The 25,819-nt window shown below is 38.9% G+C and overlaps 1 protein-coding gene across 2 annotated transcripts in view; it reads right to left on the reverse strand.

The window, feature by feature from the left end:
• Positions 1-573: 573 nt before the first annotated feature.
• RELN (reelin) overlaps positions 574-25,819 on the reverse strand; it is a 496,941-nt gene continuing 471,695 nt past the window's right edge. The window contains exons 56-65 of one of the 2 annotated variants that reach the window (XM_032402324.1): positions 25,163-25,405; positions 24,434-24,609; positions 18,807-18,880; positions 17,874-18,035; positions 17,023-17,180; positions 13,954-14,173; positions 11,741-11,938; positions 11,028-11,126; positions 6,589-6,594; positions 574-1,474 (exon numbers count right to left, since the gene is read on the reverse strand). In XM_032402324.1, coding sequence (XP_032258215.1) covers positions 1,378-1,474; positions 6,589-6,594; positions 11,028-11,126; positions 11,741-11,938; positions 13,954-14,173; positions 17,023-17,180; positions 17,874-18,035; positions 18,807-18,880; positions 24,434-24,609; positions 25,163-25,405 — 1,433 coding nt within the window. In that variant the 3' untranslated portion in view covers positions 574-1,377. Of the gene's footprint in view, positions 1,475-6,588; positions 6,595-8,913; positions 10,418-11,027; positions 11,127-11,740; positions 11,939-13,953; positions 14,174-17,022; positions 17,181-17,873; positions 18,036-18,806; positions 18,881-24,433; positions 24,610-25,162; positions 25,406-25,819 lie in introns of those variants that run through there. The other variant, XM_032402325.1, reaches the window with a different exon arrangement.

A 25,819-nucleotide genomic window follows, 5' to 3' on the forward strand; every position in this document is an offset into this window, starting at 1 on the left:
GCCATTTTTATTGTAAACACATAACACAGTGTCTGTCACGTAGCAAGCAATCAACAAGCATTTGCTGAATGAATGCACGAGTGCTTGTTATGAGTCAGACATTACATTAGCAGCTAACAAAATTCTCAGGAATTCAATAATTTTCAGAATTCTCCATTGATTTTTCTTGGTGTAATTAGGGTGATTAATAGAAAAAGCTGAATAAGAGAAACACGGCTCAATTGAAAGTGTGGCTTCATAATTGTTATTAGCAATGACGAAACGAAACACCAGTATATATATCTAACACTGTTCTTCCCAAAACCGATCCGGCTTACAAATCCTACACAAAATTTAATTAAAAAATGAATAAAGACAAATGAGCCTCAAATGGCTTATGGACATAATCTTTATTTAAGCATGGGCTTTTAGCTTGGCTCACCCTAGAGTACAACCTTTTAGTTAGGTTAATATGAGAGTTCAGGGCTACGGGGCCATTATAATGTTGCTGGTGTTGGTACAACTTCATCAGAAGGTATGAGTATGACCCGCAGGAAAAACAATCCACGAAGAGAACACAATGAAAACATCCACTGTTTTACAAATCACTCTGTTACCACAGACACGAAATGGCAGTTACTGTTAGTAAATCAGCCACAGAACACTTTAAAAGAACCTTTAGACAAGGAGCTGGGAACTTTTGGGAGATAGGGTTTTCATCCACAATTTTTAAGTAGAAAATATTTCAAGGTCAAGCATTTTTCTTATCCACAAAACAACGCTAAACCAACATACATTTTAAGGAGTATATTAAAGGAGATACAATATCTTTACAACTATCTTCTTGAGTAGGTATCTCAATGAATTTTCTGCAGAATATAAGTAGCCCGAAATTCAGCAGCAAAATATTGCAACATAACAAGTAAATAGTGTCAATGTGTTATACTGTAGAAGAGAATACAAAAAGGAACGATAATTTAATCATATAAAACATAATACAGAGCTGAAATACAGTCCACTTAAATAGCTTTGTGACCAAGAATGTTAAATTCTGTACTAAATGCCATTTTTAAACATAAAATCTCTTAAATTTTTGTGCTTAAACTTTTTTTTCCGTTAAACTATTTCTTATTTTCAATACTGCCACTGTAACTGATATTACAACAGATCACAATTTTCACGGACACAGCAACATGAAGACATTTACTCATGAGAAAATAAGTCACTTGTCATTAGTTCACAGTGTGGGAAAGTGGTGTGCACTCGATTGTAAGAAGGGCTTTCAGTTAGTCACCAAGTCCTTCGCAGAATTTTCCTGATATCAGATGCGGTGTGCGATTTAAAAGAACGGGAAGCAACACATCACATGTTGGAAGGAAAAATAAAAGTTGTGATTCTTCATGGGTATCGTCTAAGTGACCTCCGTCTTCTGTTGTAGAAATGCCTGAGCCCATGTTGTCGTGAAAAATTCATCATGTAATTTTGTTTGCGAGTGCTGTTAAAATCAGAAAGGAGAGAGGCAGGGAGGCAAAGGAGAGAGAGCATGTAAGTCCCATCATGAAAAAAATCTAGTCTCTGTTCTAAGTTACCCTGCTATTTGTCTGAAAATTTTCATGGTTAATCGGTCCTGCTGACAATGCTACCCCAGGACAGGATAACTAAAGGTTGACACCTGCATTCACTGCCTTTGGCCTTGAAGAAATCCCCTTCTTTTCATTAGTGAGCTCCAAACCAGAAAAAAAATAAAAAAGGTAAATTCTCTTGACTCACAGTGAAAGTGGACTGAAATTGTTTTGGCTTTTTGAATTTTATTCTTGACCTTTTTCTGAACACTTGGGTGGATTTCATTTGAGAGGAAGTGTGTGCTGTACCCACTACCTTATTTAGACACATCTTTAACAAGTAGGAAACATAACTTGATTCCTTTAGCAAACATTCTCGTTTAAAGCTTAAAAAGCAAAAAAGAAGTTGTTAGCTGAATCAGCTTGACCTTCCTATTTCATTAGACTCAGGGGCAAAATAAAGTAAGTTTTTCTCACGGCTTTCCACAAACAGTAAGCATCTGGGGTCTAGAAACATGGTCTTATGAAAAAGACATTCCACTGGAAAAAAGATCATAAAATACTAAGAAAGTGTAATCGACTGTATAATTGACTGTATGTGTATGTAAGTACATACACGCATGCATACGTACATACTATACGTGAAGCTGATAAAAGTACTGAAAATTTCTGTAGGAAATTGCACAATATTGGTGGACATAGCTATTAAAAGTTTTGGTATGGAAAATATACTTTAAAAAGGATCATTATCTATAACATCACTGGAAAGAATCATACTCCTTTCACACACTGACTTGAGTGACAACATATCTCACTGTGGCATCAAAACGAGGTTTTGAAATGTGAGCCTATCACTATTTTTCAAATTCACTGAGTCTCTTCAATGCTGTCTGGACACAGAACTTTTCCCTCCTTAATTTCATGGAAACATAAAATGTATCTGGAGTGGGATGATGTCATGTGATGTGATTCCACCATGAAGGTCAATATGACATGAGCGTGAGTTAGGGTAAAGAGGAGGCAACGGGTGATTTTGCACCGAGCAGCATATTCCAGGTTATTAATGATCAATATACTAGGCAAGGTGTAAAATGGTACTGTTTTACATAGTATGTTATACTAGGTATTATATTTAAGCATATTATACTAACATTTGTAATATACAAAAACCTTTAAAATGAGGGTTTTATAGTTTGATCATTAGAAAATTTATAATAAAATGTCTCAAAGGAAAATATATAAAGTGAATGTCATCAGATACGCTTAATCAACAAGCAACAGCATCTGTACTGAAAACCTGATAAAAAGACTCACAGTGATATATATTTTATAAAATAAAATGAAGTGCTAATAACTTTCTGCTCTAGGTTTCTATTTTATCAAAATGCTAGAAACTATAGAATGGAAGCTAGAATATACTCTGAAGACACTGTAGAGAAAAAAACAACAATCAGGTTTATCTTCAGTCGCTTTACTAGCCCTCCTTCCTCCCGTGATGTTGCAGTGTTACATGTATTAACAAAGTCATCGGTTTCAATTCCATAGTTGATGAAATGAATTTATCCACTATTTATTATCAGCTGTAAGTATTAATTGCTGTCTGGTTACAAAAGAAGGGCAATGACCTTTTAGTCTTGAACTAATTAGTCTTGAACGAATCAAGTGTTAGAAGAATCCTGTTACCTCTTTCATCACAAAATGCTGGGACTGGCACTAGCCATCTTCCTCCCAGCATGGTAGGTCACCTTGTAGCCCTTTCCCTTATTATATATTACTATATATATATGTTATTATAGTGGCCCCCTAAACTAGCCTCCTCATTCTCTCTCCTTATGAAAAAAACGCTGCTGAACAGAAACCATGAGATCCTGAGAATGTATCACTGAATACACAATGGTATGTATGTGTGTGCGTGTCTTCCCACATACATAGGGTGCGTTTGGCACACCAGTCTCAGTAAACTTTCCCTCAAATGTTGGCTTTACTTTGGTAACAAGCCACTCACAATCCTCTTGTCTGTGGAGCCACATCTAAGTTAACTTAGCCAGATACTTCAAGTCCTCTACATGCTTCATCTTGTTCTGTTTGTCCTTTCTTCCACTACATTCCCATACAGACTGCTCTATTCAAACTTACCCCAAACCTTTTCCATCCGTCTCACTGGTCAACCCCTTACATCACTTCTTAAATTGCTACATTTTTTTCCAAGTATCACATTTTATGTATTGCTCAATGAAGGGATTGCCCCCCAACTTTGAACCCTCATAGTGCTCATCTTCTGCTTTGGATGGAGATTGTGTTCTGCTGGGGCAGTGGCCTGTCCCCCATTCCCCCCACTCCCACACCACAGAACTGAGCCTCCTGCCTCACCCGTGGGTGGTCAAGGCATGTCTGTTGAACTTTTGGTGACTTACTGATTGGACTCCTGTTGTAAATCATTACTCTTTAACTATAAAGAATAATTGCAAGGTTAAAGCAATGAAAATTATTCTGTTGAAAACACGTTTAAAGATATAAGGTACTCAAAGAGAATTTAAAATAGTTAAAATATTTTACATAGAAAAAAACTCAGAACACTCAAGATATTTAGTTATCCCAATGCAACCTAGATTGACACGAAAGTGACCTCAATATATGGGAACAAAGGAACATTCAATTTTTAACAAAAATTGATGTGCATGTTTAATGGCTTTAAAGCAACTTCTCTAATAGAACTATTGACTCATTATTCTCCATCGCTATTTATAAGAAAATAAATATTAACAGGTTGCAGATTTTTAATACCTTGACAGTCCAGCATGGGAGCTTGTATCTTGTTAGAAGACATTTTGATTCATTGGATACTCTTTAATTTTGAATAAATTTAAATATCAGCAGCATATCTTTGGATCCCTGAGAATGTTGATGCACATGTCTGTTTGCTAGAGATGCCTCGTGTTTATCTAGTCACATTCAAAATGGCCCGATTTTCAAAGCATTCTTGAAACTAACTAGTACTTTCATATGTAAAATATAAATATTTCTGGAGTCTGTTAGGTCGGAATCTAAAGAAGCAGGTTTTTCCAGTTCATAAGCTTTTTTTAAAATCAAGCACCGTGGGAAGCTATACCAAACTGCTGTCTGCCTCTTAGGCCATTTAATAAACTGATGTGGTCATTAAACAGATATTGTGGCTTCTGAAATGTCTAACTTAACAGGATTGGGCACTCTTAAACAAGTTGAAAGATCTCATGTTTACTTTTTTTTTTTTTTTGTGGAGCCTGTTTTTCTCTCTGATACATGTAGATATATAGCTATAGATAACCTTATAACCAAAATAATAATAGGTGTGATGGAATTAAGATTTGTTTTTCCACTGCAATTACAGGGGAAAGTAATTTTTTATTATCAGTCCAATGAAGGCAGGTAATGTTCATCCCAAGGCATATCAATTACACTACTTGACCTATCGATTTGCTCTGGCTGTGCATTGAACTTGGTCCATTTTTAAATTCTCCTACTGTCAGTCATTGAGCGAAGGGAGAATGAATATCAGTGGCATCTTGGAAATGCTAACTTAAATGTTCACTATCGCTGAGTGAGTTTAGGGACTTAGATGATATGGAAATATAAGACACTTCTCTGTTTCTGCATAGGAAATACGGATATTGCAAGAATTTTCTTTTCTTTTTTTTTTAAACATTTTATTTATTTGACAGAGAGAGGCACAGTGGGAGAGGAAACACAAGCAGGGAGAGTGGGAGAGGGAGAAGCAGGCTTCCCACGGAGCAGGGAGCCCGATGCGGGGCTCGATCCCAGGACCCTGAGATCATGACCTGAGCCGAAGGCAGACGCTTAACGACTGAGCCACCCAGACACCCCGGATATTGCAAGAATTTTCAAGAATGACTGTGCTCTTTTGAACTGTTACTCCTCACTGGAGCCAGTATCTTAGGTCATTAATTATTATGAAAAAAATTCAATTGATTTTTAATGGGTTCTTATGGAAATGGGGAAGACAGAGACTTGGTAGAAGTAATCTGAGCTCATAGAAATGTAAGTATTTTTACTGATCTGTAATTAAAAATTTATTTATTACCAAAACATATGATACAATAAATAACACCTCATATGAATGCAGAAATAAGAATTCAGTGAATTGTCACATCTTTCAGAGAAATATTGGTGAGGGTCAGATGAGAAGCTGCCGATCAAACTAACCAATGAAACTCCCCTGCATAGAGGATGCTGGATATTTCACTTTCAAGACCATGCATTTTCAGGAAGGCCACACAAAAATAAGTGTAGACTCATGTATCTCACAAATGTTGAAGATTTCACATCTATTTTCTCTGTTAAGTGGTAAGGAGAATAATATCTGGTAACATGTGCCTCAGGGAATTGTAAGGACTAAATGGAAACTTCTAGCATAATATGCAGATGATTAATAAATGATAATCATTTTAACTTCTTTCCTAAGTCTTAAAGTATCTCCACTAAAGGATAAATGCAGCTATATATTAAAGAGGGCAAATCTTACCTAAGAATAGGATCTACAACTCACCAATATTATGAATAAGTCCATTACCTTCTGCCAATTCACTTATTAATTTAGAATAAAATTAAAAAGTCAAGTTACCCTCACTCATCTCCAGCACAATAGATCTTTTGAAAGACATTACATTTAATCAGAGCCCCTAGGTCTTTTGCACACATTTCTGGTTTTAATTTCCCCTCACAACAAGTTTATAAACTATGAGCACTTCAAAAGCACCTAATACAGTCCTAGGCATAGAGTCAAATTTGTTACCCAATGAAGCAATGCTGATTAGCACTTTGTCTACGCCCAACATTGAATATACATTAGAGAACTGCCACAAGGTTGCTGAACCCTGAGTTTACATGATATAGGTTTCAAATGTCCCAGTGTATCTCAATGTCATATACAACTTTGTTCTCACGATTTTTTTTTTTAATTGCAAAGGTCTTTGACAACACTTCTCTTAATGTAGGTAACACTGATGAAACTATTGGTCAACAATTACCCAGGATTAGTAAGAGGACTTACCTTACTCTAGTGGAAAACCAATGACAGCAAATAATGAAATATAACACAAGTTAAAAAATGCCTTTCAATGCATGCAGCACTGTGATTAGTCATAAAAGTCTGATCAGGTTTAGATGCAATATAGGATTTTTCATCTCTTTTGAAAATAAAAATTAAAGAAGTTATTTCTTATTCTTCTACACCTAATATATACATATATTTAACTTTTTAATGTAATGCAACATGCAATATTTGCTCATAACCGTATGTCAAGGTACATGTAGCTTAGTACTACATTTGGCATAAATGTTGCGTATAAAGTATAAATACGAAAGTAGTAGTTAATAACTGACATTAATTTTGCTATCTGTTTTTTCAATTATTTACATTTTAGAAAAATGCTTATTTCTGAATATATTAAGGAATGGGCTTTAAAAAATACAGAAGTCCACTACATCAGATAACGCAGTCAAATTAATAAAGGATAAATATGCTTTGCAACAAATGTACTATGCTCATTTCCATAAATCATTTGTGCCAAAAATGACAGTATTTTGATAATGAATAGCATGAGGGGATGGTCATGGTGGTACTCATATTATTAAAATCTGATAGATGTGTTTAAGACCATAGTTAGCAACATACTGGTTTTCATTCCCAGTAAATGTGGTAAAAATTCACTTCTTAGTAAATCAATTCACAAAGGCTCTTTACTGAGCAATTTGCTTTCAAGGTACACATGCAAAAATTGGCCCACTTCATTATACACGTGACAGGTTGTGACTTAAACACGTACACAAAAAAATGTGATATGTGAATGAAATGCATAGTTGGGTGAGGGAGATTCTTAGGATAGAAGGATGAGTGCCCAAGAGAAAAGATTAAGACCAATAATTTTCTTTTATCCTAAGAAGAACCCCACCAGCATGGATCTTGTGAGGGGTCTGCCCAAGTGTGTTCACAAACATTTACTGAAAAACGTTCTATGCTAGCAAATGAGTTCAGAGAAATTAGGTTTCTGACATGATTGTCAGTGCCAGTGTTATGCTACATCGTTCAGACTTTACAGAATAAGGCCTTTTGGTAAGCTAGTGAGGCTGGAAAAAAAGTCATCTGTCAATTCAGTCCATCTGTTTTATGCCAGAATAGCAGGGGCCAGTCATCATGAAGTGCTTTTCATGGGCAGGTTTCATTGAAAAACATCACGAGAACGAAAAGATTTCACTCTCAAACAAGCATAAAGCATAAGTAACTTTGCTTGTTAAATGATAAATGGTGCTTTTTATCTTTATGGTGTGGGGCCTGTCACTCCGTACATCCATATTTATGAAATGCAAATCCTTCCACATGGAGCATGTTAGAATTAAGCCGTGAGATTACACATTTATTATGTATGTTGTCAATTTAGGATGCATTCCTTAAGCCTTGAAATATTTTCAAAAGTGCTGAATTTGTTGTCATCAAACTCTTTTCTCTTCTTAGTTAATATGGGCAGTATTGAGGTTAAACTCAAGATACCATGCATGACCACAACTTTTCTTTCTAGGGATTTTTAGCATGTGTCCCTAGTGCACATGCACAGAAGCAAAACTATGGTGATAAAGCTAGATTAGGCCAGTCTGCACTCAGAAAAGAAAATACATTCTAAAAATGTAATGGTTTTCCAACCATTAGTTGCAAAAACATATTAGCAGCCCTCTTTGCAGTAATCAGTTAGGCAGGGCTTGTATCTCTTTAGATTTGCATCCCAGTCTCCTCTCCTGTCCACACTTGAGGAGTTAGCCATACTAGTTTATATAACTAAATGTTATCATATAAAAGTATAGTGAATTCGAGGATATTTTGAATTATTAGGGATATATGGGAGTATTCTATCTATTTCTAAATACACATTCACTGTAGCAAAATTAAAATTAGCACTATTTGTGAATCATGAAATTAGCCTTGGATAGCTTCTCTGCGCCTCATTTGGTTGAAAGACACTCTGGAAAATTATTTTTCTGAATTCTCTGGAACTTTCTTTTTTATTTTAAGCTTATCAAATGAGTAACTTAAAGTAATTAATCTGTAGAGCTATCAAGGGCATATTAATTAGTAAATGCCTTAAAACTTTTGACTCTTCTGAAAAGAAGTACTTTGAAAGGGTACAGTGATATAGAAATGTTAAATCCTAAGACAAGAGCAAAACATCAAAACGATAGTTCTGAAAATATACTTTCTCTGTATTGGTATTAAAAGAAAAGGAAAGAAAACCAAGCGACTCCTTTAATTTTAACAAATTTTAAAACATCATTAAAGAGATAGCATTTGCTTTTAAAATTACCTGTGTAATATATAAAAATAAAATTATATGGTGATATGCGTGAAGCTATAATTTTTAAATTATTCACTGAAACTATTCATGTGTGGCGATGCTCATTCCTCACTCAAAATGTTTTAGTGCCCTGAAAATCCGAGAGAACCATGCAAGGTAAGAGCAGACAGGTGCCTGGTAAATGATAAATTCTTGAAAGTACTAAAATTCTGGAGATGGAATCAAAGTGAAGTCTTTACAAATACAGATTATTTCTCCAGAAAAATACCGGAAACAATAGGTATGATTGATATGATAGATTCCAGAGAATCTGAACTTGACTCTTACAGTAATATCATGATGCTGGTGGCTGCTTCTAAAAATTAGTATCAACACCAGGCATTCCAGGATAGGGAACGAAGAACAGAGTTCTGCTTCAAAGTTGCAAAGGGGTTGTTTCATACCAGGGGAGGATATTTGCACAGCTGAGCCCACCTGCTCTTTAATTTTGTCTAAGGGAGGGTATTACGGTGATGATAAGCCTCTGAAATCCAAAACCAATAACTGAAATTGCTTGGCTGGGTGGCAGGAGAAGAAATAGCTACTCGCACATATGATATGTCTACCCCAGGGCAGGATTAGCTGCCTTCTTTTGAGGACTGTCAAGTTTTGAAGTTTCCATAGAAGTTGGTAAGGCTTTGTCAGGCACAGGAAGCCCCATTAATGTAAACTGACTTGGCAAGAGACTTGAAAGATAAAAAGTGTTTATTGACTCTAAATCTGATTCTCAACCAGCTTATTAGAATCACCCGAGGTGCTTTTAAAAAAGACTGATGCTCAGGTCCCACTGTAAATCAATTTAAAATCAAATCATCTGTAGGGATGCTTCTTCCAAAAGCTCCTAAGTGATTCTGATGTTCAATCAGATTGAGAAGCACTGCTCTGAAAGGAGAGTAGTTAGGGCAGAAAGGCTGTAGGGTTGGTTTTTGGTCTATCTGGACATATCTCTGGCCTTACTATATATATGTATTCATTTTAGAGCCCAGGTTATATCCTATTCTCCTGGAAGAATGTGTTCTGAGGAAGTCAACGTCTAAGTAAAACATCAGCCTCATGTATAGATCCAAATGAGTTTGGACTGTTTTTAAACTTCAACTTTGTCTTGTGGAGGCAGAGCCCAGCAAGTTGTCCAAAGCAGCAGAGCGCACAGTGGGGGCTTGTGTAGGGACCAGGTTGCTCTTGGATTTGGGGGTTGATATGGATGCCATGCAAGCAGGTGCCTCAGTGAAAACTAAGACGAGGGCTAACTCAAGACTGAAAAATTCAGCTCATGGCTATGATTGAAAGAAAACAAATCTGGTAGTTTGCCTACCAATCAATCATTTAAGTTTGCTTTCAAAATGACTGAAATCAGCCAAAGGACTGATTTCATTTTCGGTTTGGTAAACAGAATGAACATTTGAACCTATCTACCGAGAAGATTCGCCTCTCCTTGCCAACCACTTGGAGCCATCAGTCCGAACCCGTCGAGACATAAGCATTCCAGTTCTACAGGAACTAGATCGTTAGAGAAAAAGCAAGTCATCTCTCTGCAGAACAGTCAACCCGGCTAGGTGAGAGCAGTGCCAACTTTACTATACGGGACAAACCACGGGGGAACACCCTCCACGCGCTCGATGCTGGGGTTGGTCGGGGGGGATCTGAAACCACAAATTCCTTGCTCCAGTGGCCATCGCGTCATCGCACAGAAAAATGCCTTGGGCATCTGTGGCTCAGACAGGTGTTTGTAACTGGGCGCCTTAGCTAGCAATAGACCCCTTCTCTCTTCAGGATGTCATGCCATCTCATAAGGCAACCCAGATGCGGCAAAGACATTGTTTCCCATTTACCTCGAGACTTTTGTGTTACCCAATTTCACTAATATGGTCAAATCCGCAGATACGTCTTTTGCTTATTGAAGTTTTCTAAGGCATATTAAATTGCTCTGGGGACTTTGCTACTTCAGGTTGACTTGAGCTACAGATTGCAGTTGCTGAAGGGCGTAGGCCAAAGTCTCGTGGGGGCTTCTCATCAGGAACGGTTGTTACTGAATTAAGGAGCATGCCATAGCAAAAGAATTTCAAACCTTCCCGAAATGGACATGGGACGCTATGTATCAGATACTCACAGGACGACCTCCACATGGTCCAAAGCCCATTGATCATGACCTGTTCCATTGTGGCGAGGTTGCCACCAGCGCAATAAAACTCCTTTCATCCGTGCCTCCCTGGGTCACAGAAGGACAAAGAGGTTACGCGCTGGAAGACAAAACTTTCTGGTATGCCATTTCCAGACCTCAAAGATAACAGGCCAGTCTAAATCAACACGACTGAGGGTGCGGAATTCGGATTTGCTTAGGTCACGGTACTCTTCTGAGCAGCATTAAATTTTAGTGGCGACTCAAGGACTTGCAGTCCGCTTCCCTCTCCCTCCCTGCCTCCCCGGGCTCCGGCAGCAGCTGGAAGGAAGGGCACCGAATTCGGCCCACGTACGGGCCATGCCTTCTGCGTGACAGGCGCTGTGCTAGAACTGGGGGTGCGGTGCCGAACCAAAGTGACACCGTTGCCTAGCCTCAGAAAACTTTCAAAGGCGTGCGCCCCGAAAATGAAAAAACGTTCTTCTGTAAAGGACTAGAAACGCCCGCTAGAGAAAGGGAAAGAGGCACACGGCGCCCCCGCGTGCAGCGGCACGCTCTCCTCCCTCGTGCGCCTCCTCCCGGCCTCCCGGGAAACAGCAACCCAGCTCTGGAGCTCGGGCCGCGGCTCGGTTCCGCCACCACCCACCGGGCGGTGTGGGCGCGGGAGCTCAATCTCGGCGATCCCCAGGGATCGGGCCACTTACAGGGGGACGTTGTAGGACACCCTCTGGGCCTGCGTGAAGTCCTTGGGCTGGTGCTGCGCGATCACGTGCCAGCTGATGCCGCCGTTGATGCTGTACTGGAGCAGCACGGCTTTGTCGGCGGCGCGCGGGCCGCTCACGTCACTGTTGCAGCTGTCCGTCTGCGCACTGCTCCCAATTTGCAAAACAAACATGATTTTGCTGAAAACACAGGGAAACGCGCGTCAGGGAGTAGTAGAAGAGTTATACTTTCTAATTTTTTCTTTTTAACCTTTGCAATTTCTGAGGTCAGAGAGTAGAAATGGAAGCATCCAGTCTTAGGACTAAGGCGTGTTAATAAAAAAATGTTTTTATATTAACCTTTACCTCCTACCGATGAGAAGTCATCTCAGAAGGTGGGTTTTCTACACCAAGAGAACAATTTTGACTTTCAAAAGGCCTGCGCTCTTCTTGTCTTAGAGTATTTTGCCCCAAATACCTTCTATTCTCTGGAAGGTAATGTGGGCCAAATAAGCATGAGGACATAGAGAGGACCAGGAATAAAACCAGGATATTTCTACTACATCCTTCCCCCCGCCCCCCCAAATAGCTCCAAGCTGAACAGCATCTACACAAGGATAGATCATCATGTCTATTTTAGGAGAGGATGTTTGGAGATCATAGCGGAGGGAAAACTGAGTTGGACATGCAGGCTCTGGACCGTGTCTGTTACTCTGTTTGAAGTGTCATTTTGCTCCTCATGGTCATCCTTGCCCTTAGAAGATACAGTTGTTTTTTTTTTAAGATTTTATTTATTTATTTGACAGAGAGACAGCTAGAGCAGGAGCACAAGCAGGGGGAATGAGAGAGGGAGAAGCAGGCTTCCCGCTGAGCAGGAAGCCCGATGAGGGGCTCGATCCCAGGACCCTGGGATCATGACCTGAGCCGAAGGCAGACGCCCAACGACTGAGCCACCCGGGCGCCCCAGAAGATACAGTTTTTAAACATAGGAAATCTACCCTAATAAGAGTCCTAGTGATTAGTAGAGTAGTGCCATTTACGGGACCTGGTGACATAAGGCAGTAGACTTAACACTTGTGAATGCATAAATTAAAACAAACTTGCTCGCACAACATGGCGTGCAATTGTTCATTAAGCAGCTACTTGCAGCTGTATATGGGGTCAAGGGAAAGATCAGGCTGTCCCAGATTAAGTCCATCTTTCTGGCAGGAAAACACGGGATGGGTGAACATAACTTTTGGCACCTCCACAGTTATCACACAGGACTTCATTGTATTTTCATTGTTTATCATACCAAAAGACCCTAAACTTGCCTTTCTGCCTCTGAAAATACATTACTAATATTTTCTAATGTCAAAAGCCTTAAGTAAATGTCTACATTTTTATTTAACCAAGCATCTAATTCTCAAAATCCTTGTAGCTCCTGAACACTCTGCAGCAGTCAGTGAATACTCTAGTCCAGTATTTTGCAATCTTCATAAAGCCTTGGAATCTTTTTTTGAATTACACAGACAAAAGGAGGTGGCAGAGCTGGGAACGAGCAGGTGGGGAAGGAAAGTCAACCTTCCTGGGGTCTCTTTTTCTTCCCTGGTCGATTTGCCGTCTCTGTCCACTCTACTCGGCAGTAATAACCAGCTCCAAGAACATGTGATTTTTAAAGTTCCCATCCATTCACTGATGCTCCATTTCTGTTTATTGTAACTGCATATGCTAAATATAGGTATATATGTTTGCCTGACTACAAATTTACTTCACATATACATTTATATTTACATACTTGCAAATAGTCAACATGAAATTATCTATATAGGTTATCTACAGCCAACTTAAAATTTTTTCATTACTTTTTTAAAACTTTATTGAGACATAAGGGACATAAAACACTGTGTAGGTTTAAGGTATACAACATGTTGATTTGACTGACTTATCAGTTCTTTATATTTGGCCATTTCTCCTGGCTTATGCCTATGTCACCACCACTCAGCCAGTGTACGTAAAGAAAAACAAGGTAATTCTACAGTAAATTGAAGGAAAGCATAATTCTGAGTTGTGAAAACATACACTGCTTCCTCCTACCAAATTCAAGTGACATTTAGGTCTCCACGGCTTCGCGACACCCATGCCGTGACATTCACGCTTATATTTAATAGACAGCGGGAAGTGACCAGTCTTGTGGCCAGTTCTGTGTCTGAACCACAACACGGAAGTTTGGTTACCTTGCTCGAGTGAGATCCAGAGGCTTGGTGGCCGCCTGCCTTATCTGACAGCCATTAAAATAGAGTGAGTCTCCATGGGCGTAGGGCGTCAGCTGCCCGCAGCCACTTCCTATCACCCCACCTTGAATGGTCTCCCAGTTTGCTTCAGTGACTCTTGCTGACTCGAAATTATCTTTGATATAACTGGGAAGATCATGACTGAAAACAGAGCAATCGTCACCTAGAGGGAAGGGAATAATTGCAAAAGTTAGCGAGAAGCAGCAGAAACATTAAAAGATGAAGGATTCGATCTTAGGCTTAGTCCGTTCTTGTTACTGTAAGAATGACAACATACCAAGCAGATACAGACTCCCAGAAATAAATGTTTCTTTTGTACTGGAGCAATTATTGGCTTGTGTTCTTGAAAAAAATCCCACTGTGGGCGCTACATCATGTAGGTGCTAATGTACCTAGTGCTCACGTGAATCGATTGTGTAAATACCCAGCATCTGGCTGGGCCTACATGTTCATCAATGATGGGTCTTGGTGGAGAGCTCTCATGCTGGCATTAGAAACCAACCTAATTTTTTTCTCCCCAGCATGCTTTTGTAGCAGAAAATAGGATAGGGGCACCTGGGTGGCTCAGTTGGTTAAGCGACTGCCTTTGGCTCAGGTCATGATCCCGGGGTCCTGGGATCGAGCCCCGCATTGGGCTCCCCACTCCTCAGGGAGCCTGCTTCTCCCTCTGCTCCTCCCCCTGCTCGTGATCTCTCTCCCGCTGTGTCTCTCTCTGTCAAATAAATAAATAAAATCTTAAAAAAAAAAATAGGATAAGTCATGTTCTGGTTCTTCCAGCTCTATACTTGAGTTTGGGGGCAGAGTCTGCATTTTATTCATTGTTGGATTCTAGTACCTAACACAATACTTAGCACCTATAAGATATGCAATAACAAGGTCATATAAATAAATGAATAGTGAATAGGCTGGAAGAATGAGACCACTGAGCTGAAATATGGGCATTTAAGACATAAAATTAACAAATGTGTATATGTTTGCATTTGCCCTTGATTTGAACAGCACAGTTTCCCTAAACATCTACAATAGTTCCAAATCAAAAGGTAATAGATCTGTTGGAGCAGGAGAGAGGGCAAATTCCAGACATCTGGGACTCCTTGTGAGACATCTGATTTGTTCATTTGCCTCAAGTTCAAGTTCTCCAGCTAACACATGGACAGAACCAGCTGGTCGCAGGGGTAATGAGACCAGAAGAAAGAGATCATGGCTAAGTAATTTCTGACATGAGAGATGTGTAGCCGTCTACATTAATCATACTCATTTCATTTGGAGGTCAGGAAATAGCATCAACCAAGAAATCTAAATATATTCTACTCCTGAAGTCAAATCTATGGATTTTTACACTGTAAAAACTTCCCTTAGGGAAGTTGTATAATTCTGCTCCTCTTTGGAAAAATCCTCAGTTATGAGACACAGCAAGGTGGACTGGAAAGAACAACTGGGTAATGGTCTTCTTTCTGATATTGACTGGCTGTGTCATCTTAGGCAAGTCACATAAGTTCCCGGAGTCTCAGTTTCTCTACCTGTAAAGTGGGAATAATTATATTAACCACAGCTAACTTATGGGGGTATCGTAAGTTCTTAATGACTCTGCTGAATAAATTGGCGGACACTGTGTAAATAGTAAAGTACAAGGCAATGTAAGAATTCATTCAAAAAGGATTCATTGGGCATTGCTATATGCCAAGTATTGGGCTCTGAGGATATAATGGTGATTATGCAGACTTTGTAACAATAGAAACCTGTCCGAAACCTTGCATCAAAGAAAAGCAGGCTGCAGGCCTTCTCTCAGGCCAAGGGAGCAATTTCCTATGATGTCAGGAGTTGAGTAGATACTCGGTCCCAAATCAAGTATTCAGCTTCTAGAAGCCCAAGCAGTAAAAATGTATTTTTTTTTTTTTGAGTTGTGGGTTTGTGTGTGTGTGTGTGTGTGTGTGGGACACAGAGTGACCTGGAAAACAGAATATCTTGAATTGTCAGCTACATCTTGGGAGGACAGGGGCAGCTGCTATTGGAGAGACTGAGAAAGAAGGAATGTTGGCAAAGTATCCACGGATGGGCAGCTAGGCCCGGAAGGAGAGAGGCCCAGAAGCAAAAATAAAGTGTTGGGGGTAGTGGCTGGGGCAGGGAATTATATGGAGGATGGGGAATGTGAAGTGCTATGGAATTCTGCATTTTATTTAATTTTTAAAAATATTTTATTTATTTATTTATATTTTTATTTAGTGCATGAGCAGGGGGAGGGGCAGAGAGAGAGAATCTTTTTTTTTTATTTATTTATTTGACAGAGAGATAGAGAGAGAGCACAAGTAGGCAGAGTGGCAGGCAGAGGGAGAGGGAGAAGCAGGTTCTCCGCCGAGCAGGGAGCCGGACGTGGGGCTCGATCCCAGGACCCCAGGATCATGACCCGAGCCGAAGGCAGCCGCTTAACCGACTGAGCCACCCAGGCGCCCCAGAGAGAGAGAATCTTAAGCAGGCTCCACGTGCAGCGTGGAGCCTGATGTGGGGCTTGTTCTCAGGACCCTGAGATCATGACCTGAGCCAAAATTAAGAGTCGGCCGCCTCACCGACTGAGCCACCCAGGCAGGCACCCCAGAATTCTGCATTTAAAAAAATACTTCAAGGAACATGGCAGAAAATTATCCTTGATATTTCATTCCAAAGATAAATAACTCTGTACAAAGAGTGTGTCATCTATGCCAAATCCCTCAGGGATGGAGTTTTTCTTTCCTTCCTAGTGGCCTTTTAAAAAAATTTTTTTTAAAGATTTTATTTATTTATTTGACAGACAGAGCACAAGCAGGGGGAGTGGGAGAGGGAGAAGCAGGCTCTCTGCTGAGCAGGGAGCCCGATGTGGGGCTCGACCCCAGGACCCTGGGATCATGACCTGAGCCGAAGGCAGACGCTCAACGACCGAGCCACCCAGGCGCCCCTCCCAGTGGCCTTTGTATACGTGTTGAAGTGACGAGAACCTCATGGTCTTCCGTATTAAAAGTGACAGTCTGGGATTCAGACCTTGGAAACTTTCATCACAGATGCAGACGGCGCCACTCGTGCAGTATCCGTGCCCACTGCAGAGCTTGGGGCAAGCCTCTCCGATGTACACATGGTCAATTGCCCAGCTTTGCTTCTCTGTTTCTTCCCCCTTCTGGATCCAGCGGAACTGTGTCGCACTGAAAGTCCAGAGAGAGCAGAAGGGATTCAGTAGGCTGTTACTTCCCGTGGTTGTGTCCTGCCTCCAGCCCTGGGAATGGGAACTATTTCTGAGAAAAGGACTTCCCCAGGCTTCTCCTTGAAGCACCCAAGTCAAGGTGAATGAACTTGTACCCCTCAGACTCTGGGGATATCTCCCAAAGTGCCAATCTGGAAGCTTGTACCTTCCCTGAGAGTTTGATGTGAATTTCCTATTCTATTCCATAATAAATTTGTGTCCACTTTTCTTATCAAGGTATATCATTTTCCAAATCTAGGAAGATTGCACTCTATTATGTTTATCCTGTGGCTTCGTGTAACCCGACCAGCCCTGCACACCCCAGAGGGTATGTGTATATGGGATGAGCAGTGCAGCCCTTGGGAATCACAGAACCCTGGGGCAGATATGGTGCCAACTCCAGGTCTTTGAGCGTCTGTGATTTGGGGCCTGTGATTGAGCTTGGCATGTGCTGTGGTATTTCATCCAAAGCAGGTTTGAGCTCTGTAGCATTTACAGAAAAGATCCTATGTCTTCCTATTTCTTCTTGGGACATGCCATTGCCATTTGGGGACATGGATGGAGAGGGTACTACAGCTGTAATGGAATCTCACTGTGTGAGCTCTGTAGAGATTGCCAGAGAATCCGACCAAGTTTACCTTAGTATGCAATTTACCTGGAGGAGACATGGTCAGGCAGCTGAATGGTGATCCTCTTCCAGCTCGAGCTGTTGACAGCATTGTAGATGGTGGCTTCATGGAACTGGAAGGGGGAGCAGCCGATGCTGTTTGAAGAGGAAGGAAGGCACTGGGTCTGAACGAGCTGCCAGGAATCAGACCTGCAGAAATCACAGAGGTTATGGTAGACAACTCTTAAGAGAAATAGATGACCTGACTAATGACAACGTACCACTGTGGGGTTGGGTTACATTGAGGTATTTTTACGTGAGTTTTCCATTTCCTGTATATATTTATACAGACAATTAAAATAAAAACTTAAAATAATTTCACACAAGATATATCTAACTCTTTACAAGCACAAGAATATATTCACAGATAATAGAATAAAATAATAGCATGCATGCTGCTGCATTCTACTGGTTTCCTCCCACTGAAATTATTACCAGAAATATACCTGGAGTTGATTGACAAAATTCTCTGTTTACCCAACTTAACTCCCCATAATTCATTTTCAAAAGTGGTGGTGGGAGACAGGGCTCCGAAGAAAGGAGGGACATGTGACTCTGGCTGAAGCATATTTAGATCTTTTATTGATTTAAATTCTCATTAAGGTTGGTTGAAAATGAGCAACATGAATAAAAGAGAATTCTACTTTGAGCACAAACATAGTATCTTACTTATTTTAGAAGAAAAAAAGTTTGTTGGCTTGCAGCCAGCCTAGTATGAAAAATGATTTTTCTTGGTTTGAGGGAAAAATCTGAAAATAAGACATACGGGTAAATTTTATATAAATGAAATCAATACAATTTGTGAAATAAGCATAAACTGTACTTTTAGTATAAAAGGTTGCTCTTCTGTAGTTGCTTTAAAAACAGACACCCATTTGAAGTTGTATTCAAGTTTGGAGGAACGTAAATTATTTCACAAACCTTGCATCCTTAGTGTACTCCAACATTACGGAATGAAGGTCACCACAAGAAGTGGCTTCACAACCCACCACAATCTAAAACAAACATAAACAACAAATATGTATAGGGAAGATTAAATACCTATCATTAATTAGAAATCCCCTCTCTAAATTATGACTCTAATAAGTAATCAACAAATGTTCAGAGAAGTTTTTACAGAGCAGCCTGCCAGAACACCAACGCTACATTTTTTTTGAATTCTGATACTATATGCTGGCTAACTGAACATAATAAAAGGAAAATCAGGAAGGGAATAAAAAAATATGCAACTTTGTATGAAGATGAGAATTAAGGTTTAAAAAAGTACTATTTCTAATCAAGAGCTGGTTGTTTGAAAAGATAAACAAAATTGATAAACCTTTAGTTAGACTCATCAAGAAAAAGAGAGAGGACTACAATAAATAAAATCAGAAATAAAAAAGGAGAAATAACTGACATCACAGAAATACAAGGACTGTAAGAGAATACTATGAAAAATTATATGCTGACAAATTGGACAACCTGGAAGAAATGGATAAATTCCTAGGAACATACAATCTTCCAAAAATGAATCAGGAAGAAAGAGAAAACTTGAACAGATTGATTATGAGTAACAAAATTGAATCAGTAATCAAAAAACTCCCAACAAACAAAAGTCCCCTAAGATGGCTTCACAGACGAATTCTACTAAATACTTAAAGAAGAGTTAACACCTATTCTTCTCAAACTATTCTAAAAAATAAAAGAGGAAGGAAAATTTCCAAATTTATTCTACAAGGCCAGCATTAACTTGGTACCCACTACACTACAGAAAAAGAAAACTACAAGCCAATATTCTTTTTTTAAAAAAGATTTTTTATTTATTTGAGAGAGAGAGAGAAAGAGCATAAGCATGCACATGAGTGGGGGGAGGGACAGAGGGAAAGAATCCTCAAGCCAACTTGCCGCTAAGCACAGAGACCGATGTGGGGCTCAATCCTACAACCCTTGAGATCATGACGTGAGCCGAAACCAAGAATCAGAAACTTAACCGACTGAGCCACCCAGCACCCCAACCAATATTCTTTTTTTTAAAAGGTTTTATTTTTAAGTAATCTCTATAGCCAATACTCACAACCCTGAGATCGAAAGTTGCATGTTCCACCGACTGAGCCAGCAAGGATGAACAGAGATGCAGAAATCCACAACCAAATATTAACGAACTGAATTCCACAATACACTAAAAGAATCATTCATCATAATCAAGTGGGATTTATTCCAGAAATACAAGGATGGTTCAATATTTGCAAATCAAGGTGATACATAACGTTAACAAGAGAAAGGATAAAAACTATATGATCATCTCAATAGATGCAGAAAAAGCATTGGACACAATTCAACATCCATTCATGATTAAAAACTCTCAACAAAGTGGGTTTAGAGGGAACATACTTCAACATAACAAGGGCCATATATGAAAAACCCACAGCTAACATCATACTCAGTGGTGGAAAACCCAAGAGCTTTTTGTCTAAGACCAGGAAGAAGACAAGCATTTCCTTTCTCACCACTTTTATTCATCATAGTATTGGAAGTTCTAGCTGTAGCAATCAGACAAGAAAAAGAAATAAAAGGCATCCAAATTGGAAAGGAAAAGTAAAACTGTCACCATTTGTAGCTGACATGATACTATATATAGAAAACCCTAAAGACTCCACCAAAAAACGTTAGAACTGATAAATGAATTCAATAGAGTTGAAGGATACAATATTAATATAAAGAAATATGTTGTATTTATATATGCTAATAACAAAGTAGCATAAAGAGAAATGAAGAAAACAATCTCATTTACAATTACACCAAAAAACACCCCCTAGGAATAAATTTAATCAAGGAGGTGAAAAACCTACACTCTGAAAACTATAAGACATTGATGAAAGAAATTGAAGACAATGTAAACAAATGAAAAAATATACCATGCTCATGGATTAGAAGAATTAATATTGTTAAAATGTCCATATTACCCAAATCAATCTACAGATTCAATGCAATCCCTATCAAAATACTAATAGCATTTGTCACAGAACTAGAACAAATAATCCTAAAATTCGTATGGAACTACAAGACACCCCAAATAGCAAAAGCGCTCTTGAGAAAAAAGCATAAAGCTGGAAGTATCACAATTCTAGATTTCAAGATATACTATCAAAACAGTATGATATTGGCACAAAAATAGACACACAGATCAATGGAACAGGAGAGATAGCCCAGAAATAAACCTCCACTTATATGGTCAATTAATCTATGACAAAGGAGGCAAGAACACACATTAGGAAAATCACATTCTCTTAAACAAATGGTGTTGTGAAAAGTGGAGAGCAACATCGAAAGAATGAAACTGGACCACTTTCTTAACTATATACAAAAATTCATTCAAAATGGATTTAAGACCTAAATGTGAGACCAAACTCCTAAAAGAAAACATAGGTAGTAATCTCTTGGACATCAGCCTTAACAACATATTTATGGATATGTTTCCTCAGGTGAGGGAAAAAGCAAAAATAAATTATTCAGACTACACCAAAATAAAAAGGTTTTACACAATGAAGGAAACCATCAACAAAACAAAAAGGCAGCCTACTGCATGGAAGAAGATATTTGCAAATGATATATCTGATAAGGGGTTAATACCCAAGATGTATAAAGAACTTACACAACTCAAAACACACAAAAATCTGATTAAAAAATGGGCAGAGGACCCGAATATGTTTCCAAAGAGGACATACAGATGGCCAACAGACACAAGAAAAGATGCTCAACCTCACTAATCATCAGGGAAATGCAGATCAAACCACAGTGAGATATCAAGATATCACCTCACGCAAATCAGAATGGCTGGTATCAAAAAGATAAGAAATCATAAGTGTTGGTGAGCATGTGGATGAAAGGGAACCTTTGGGCACAGCTGGTGGGAATCTATATTGGGTACAGCCACTATGGCAAATAGTATGGAGGTTCCTCAACAAATTAAGGATAGAAATACCAAATGATCCAGTAATTCCACTGCTAAGTATGTACCAAAGAAAATGAACACACTAACTCAAAAAGATATATGCACCCCTATGTTCACTGAAGCATTATTTACAATAGCCAAGATATGGAAGCTATCCAAGTGTCCATGAATAGATGAATGGACAAAGATATGGGGTACATATATACAAATGGAATACTACTCAGCCATAAAAAAGAATAAGATCTTGCCATTTCTGACAACACGGATGGATCTAGAGGGTATTATGCTAAGTGAAATAATTAGAGAGAGACAAATACCATATGATTTCACTAATTCGTGTAATCTAAAAAACAAAACAAATAGAAATAGACTTATAAATACAGAGAACAAACTGGTGATTGCTAGAGGGGAGGTGGGTAGGAGGAATGGATCAAATAGGTGAAAATATTGTAATAACATTGTAAAGTGACAGGTAGTGACCACTCTTATCGTCGTGGTGAGTACTGAGTAATGTACAGACTGTCGAATCTCTATACTGTACACCTAAAACTAATATAACATTTTATGTCAATTATACTTCAATAATAAAAACAAAAAAAGCTAAAAGAGCAAGCTCTTAACCTTTGAGAAAAATTTTTTCTCAAAGGCATAAAAGTTTTTGTACAGAAATGACCAGGCCCAATTTTTTTTCCAGGGACACTGGACATTAGACTCAAAAGGCAACAGTAGCTGGTTAGATGTGAAAAGTGAAGAATGAAAAATCAAAAGACTACTTCAACTTTTAAAGCTGATGAGTAAGTCACAGGGAGTGTCATCAATAGAAACAGGAGAATTAGGAAGAGGAGCTGGTAGGGAAAGGGAAGAGATGAAGTTCACTGTTTGCCATTGCGAGTTGAGATGCCAGGATGATGAAGGTGTAGAAATGTACACAGAATGTAAAAGTACTGAATTAATTGTTGGTGAACCAGTCAAGGCTGGAAAGGCAGATCTGGGAGCTGGTCTTAAAGAAGCCAAAGGATGAATGGAATTCTCAATGCGGAGAATATCTAAGAGAGAAGAGAACGGAGAAGTACTACAAAATGCTGAGATCTAGAGGGCTGGAGGAAGAAGAAGAGCCAAAAAGGAGGCAAAAGTAGATTCCAAGGAGGTAAGAGGAAAACTGGCAGAGAACCCAGAGCCAAGGGACAAGAACATGATGGCACCAGCCGGGGAGGGCAAAGACAACAGTGCCCAGGGATACAGATCGGAAAGGAAAGGTAAGAAACAGGTGAAGTTCAGGAAGTCTATGGTGACTTAGAAAAATGCAGTGTTGGGGATACTTTAAGTATTACATTTTTGGGGATGAACTTTTTTCTTTTTTTAAACAAATGGATTCGGTTAGAGAAGAAGATGTCCATCTCTTCAGTTCTGGGTTAACAGAGGCAGCAAGACAGGAGGCTCCTATCAACTTAATCAAATATGATGGCTTTGATAGGGGCCCAGTGTGGGCCTGCGAGAGGAAAAATCTTCACTCTTACAGGAGGTGGCTTGGAATTAGGGGTGGTGTAATACTGAATATGACCTTGAGCATCCTTCATGCCACTAAGTTAAGGATAGTCCTAGGGAGTGGTAACATTTGGGGAGATTTCCTCACCCTTTAGTCTCTGAAGGAAAGTTTAGCATAAAGCTGAGAAAAACAGTGAATACCCCTACCCCCATCTTTTTTGCAAAAGATCTGAACTTTTAAATCTTGCAAAAATGAAGCTCTATACCCATTAAATAACAGCTCCCCATTTCTCTCTCCTACCAGCTGTGAATACATTTTTATTCCTGCTAGAAAGGATTCTTACTATTAACCATCATTGTAGGACATCTTTTTAAAACATTTAACAAATGTTTTAAGTAAACAACCAATGTTTGTCTTTAAAGTAATCTAGTAACAAAGTGTATTTCTGTAATACCCCTTTTTAAAAAATATGTTTTATAATGAAAAAAACATCAATTGATATTGCTTTATCTTTCTCTCAGATTATCTGACTATTAATGATCTCTATGACTTCCCTTTTACCCTCCTCTATGAATAAAATATGCATGTAAAAAATTTGAGAGTCCTTTTTAAATCTGAGGATTTGGAGGAGTTCCAACCAGGCTACTGTACACGTTTGTGTTTAGAAGTCAGAGACCAAAAAGAAAAAAAAAGAAAGACATGATAGAAAAGGAAAGAAAGTGGCTTAATATATGAAATCAGTGTAGAGTAAGAAGTACAGAAACTGTGTGTGGGTGTGTGCGTGCGAGAGAGAGAGAGAGAGAAAGAAAAATAGGCAGAGTAGGCAGAGGTACCCATGTGAGCTTTTCATTTCCAGGGTTTGGGAAACTGAACTCAAGATTACATATATGAAATACAATATAGTTACATTTCTTGCTATGTCCCAACATACTAATTGATTTTATCTGTGCTCAAATAATCCTATCTGATAAAGGGCTTTGCTAAAGATTACTTCTTTTCTTCATAAGATAAAGTCTCTTTTAATGAATGAAATCAATCATTTCCTTAGAGTTGTTCAAATAAGCATTCTCCCCATCTTCCATCCCCAATGTAATGTAATGCCATATTCTGTTTGGAGCCATTTCCCCTTACTTTAAACTGCATCATATATCCTGGCTGTATAATGAGTTCTCTGGAGGAGAGAGCATTGTGAGTCTTGTCCTTCTTTTTATTCGGCCAGTAGAGGTGGAAGGATGGATTGCCACAGAATCCTGCTGTCCTTACTGCATTAGGGTAAAAACTCCAGTTTTCTTCATGGGAAGTACCTTCTGTTAAGGCAAATTGGAAGCAATATGGCATGTTACTTTCTTGTTGGTTTATTGTTTAATTACTTAAATGTCTATGCTCTGCCTTTTTGCTTAGCCTTTAAGAATGATTTTTATGTAATTGGTATAATATATAAATCCAAGGTGATTAATCAAATTTAGAAGATATTATTAAATGTTCACATAATGATTACCCAAGTTAAAAACTGTCACTGCTAGTCTGGTTGACTTGCACTATTACAAAATTTTTGACACACTTTTAAAACAATGCAATGTGCATCTCTGTGGTGCAGAAATTCCTAAAGAAACTAAAATTATTTTGGATATTGAAATTTCAAATTATATTTAGAGCTAGACACTTTGTCTTTAACAGAATTTATTAAATTCTCAGTTGACATTTCAACAAACAGTTAATATTGAAGATTTACAGACCACTGGGTAAAAGAATAGCTAATATTTGTTGAGCAGTGAATATGTGCTAGGTACTCTTCTGAATGCTTTTCATGTGGTAACTCTTCTAAAGAATAAGCAGACAAAAGGCTCACAAAATTCTTACCATCATCAAAAGTGTCGACCAGTTGACTAGGATTGATTTCTGCTCCTCCAATCAGTATGTTGTCTAGTGCCCACTGTGCACGCTCCACCCCAGAGACCACAAGTCCATTGCTGATGACAAAAGGCTGCCACCAGCGAAGTCGAGTTGTGTTGGTGAGGGCGTCCTCGGGGAGGAGGATGTAGTCGTGTCGAACAGAGATGTATTTCTGGTAATCCATCTCATGGAGCAAAGTCCAAGTAATTCCTATCGTAACAAATACACCAACATAGTAACATATCTGGAAAAAACTCCACAAACCAACAGTAGACTGCAGCTACCATAAGCTTCCCAAAGAAAGCATCAATGAGGAAATGAGAGTTGATTTCATTGACTTTACTATAAGTGTTCACCACTGTATCAAAAACCAGGCTGATGGTATGAGGGGAAGTGTAGTTAGAAATATTGGGCCAATAAAGAAGATGTGGTATATACACAATGGAATATTATGCAGCCATCAAAAGGAATGAGATCTTGCCATTTGCAATGACGTGGATGGAACTGGAGGGTGTTATGCTGAGCGAAATAAGTCAGTCAGAGAAAGACATGTATCATATGACCTCTCTGATATGAGGAATTCTTAATCTCAGGAAACAAACTGAGGGTTGCTGGAGTGGGGGG

This window comes from Phoca vitulina, unplaced genomic scaffold (assembly GCF_004348235.1).
Source record: "Phoca vitulina isolate PV1807 unplaced genomic scaffold, GSC_HSeal_1.0 scaffold4, whole genome shotgun sequence".
Taxonomy (NCBI): Eukaryota; Metazoa; Chordata; class Mammalia; order Carnivora; family Phocidae; genus Phoca; species Phoca vitulina.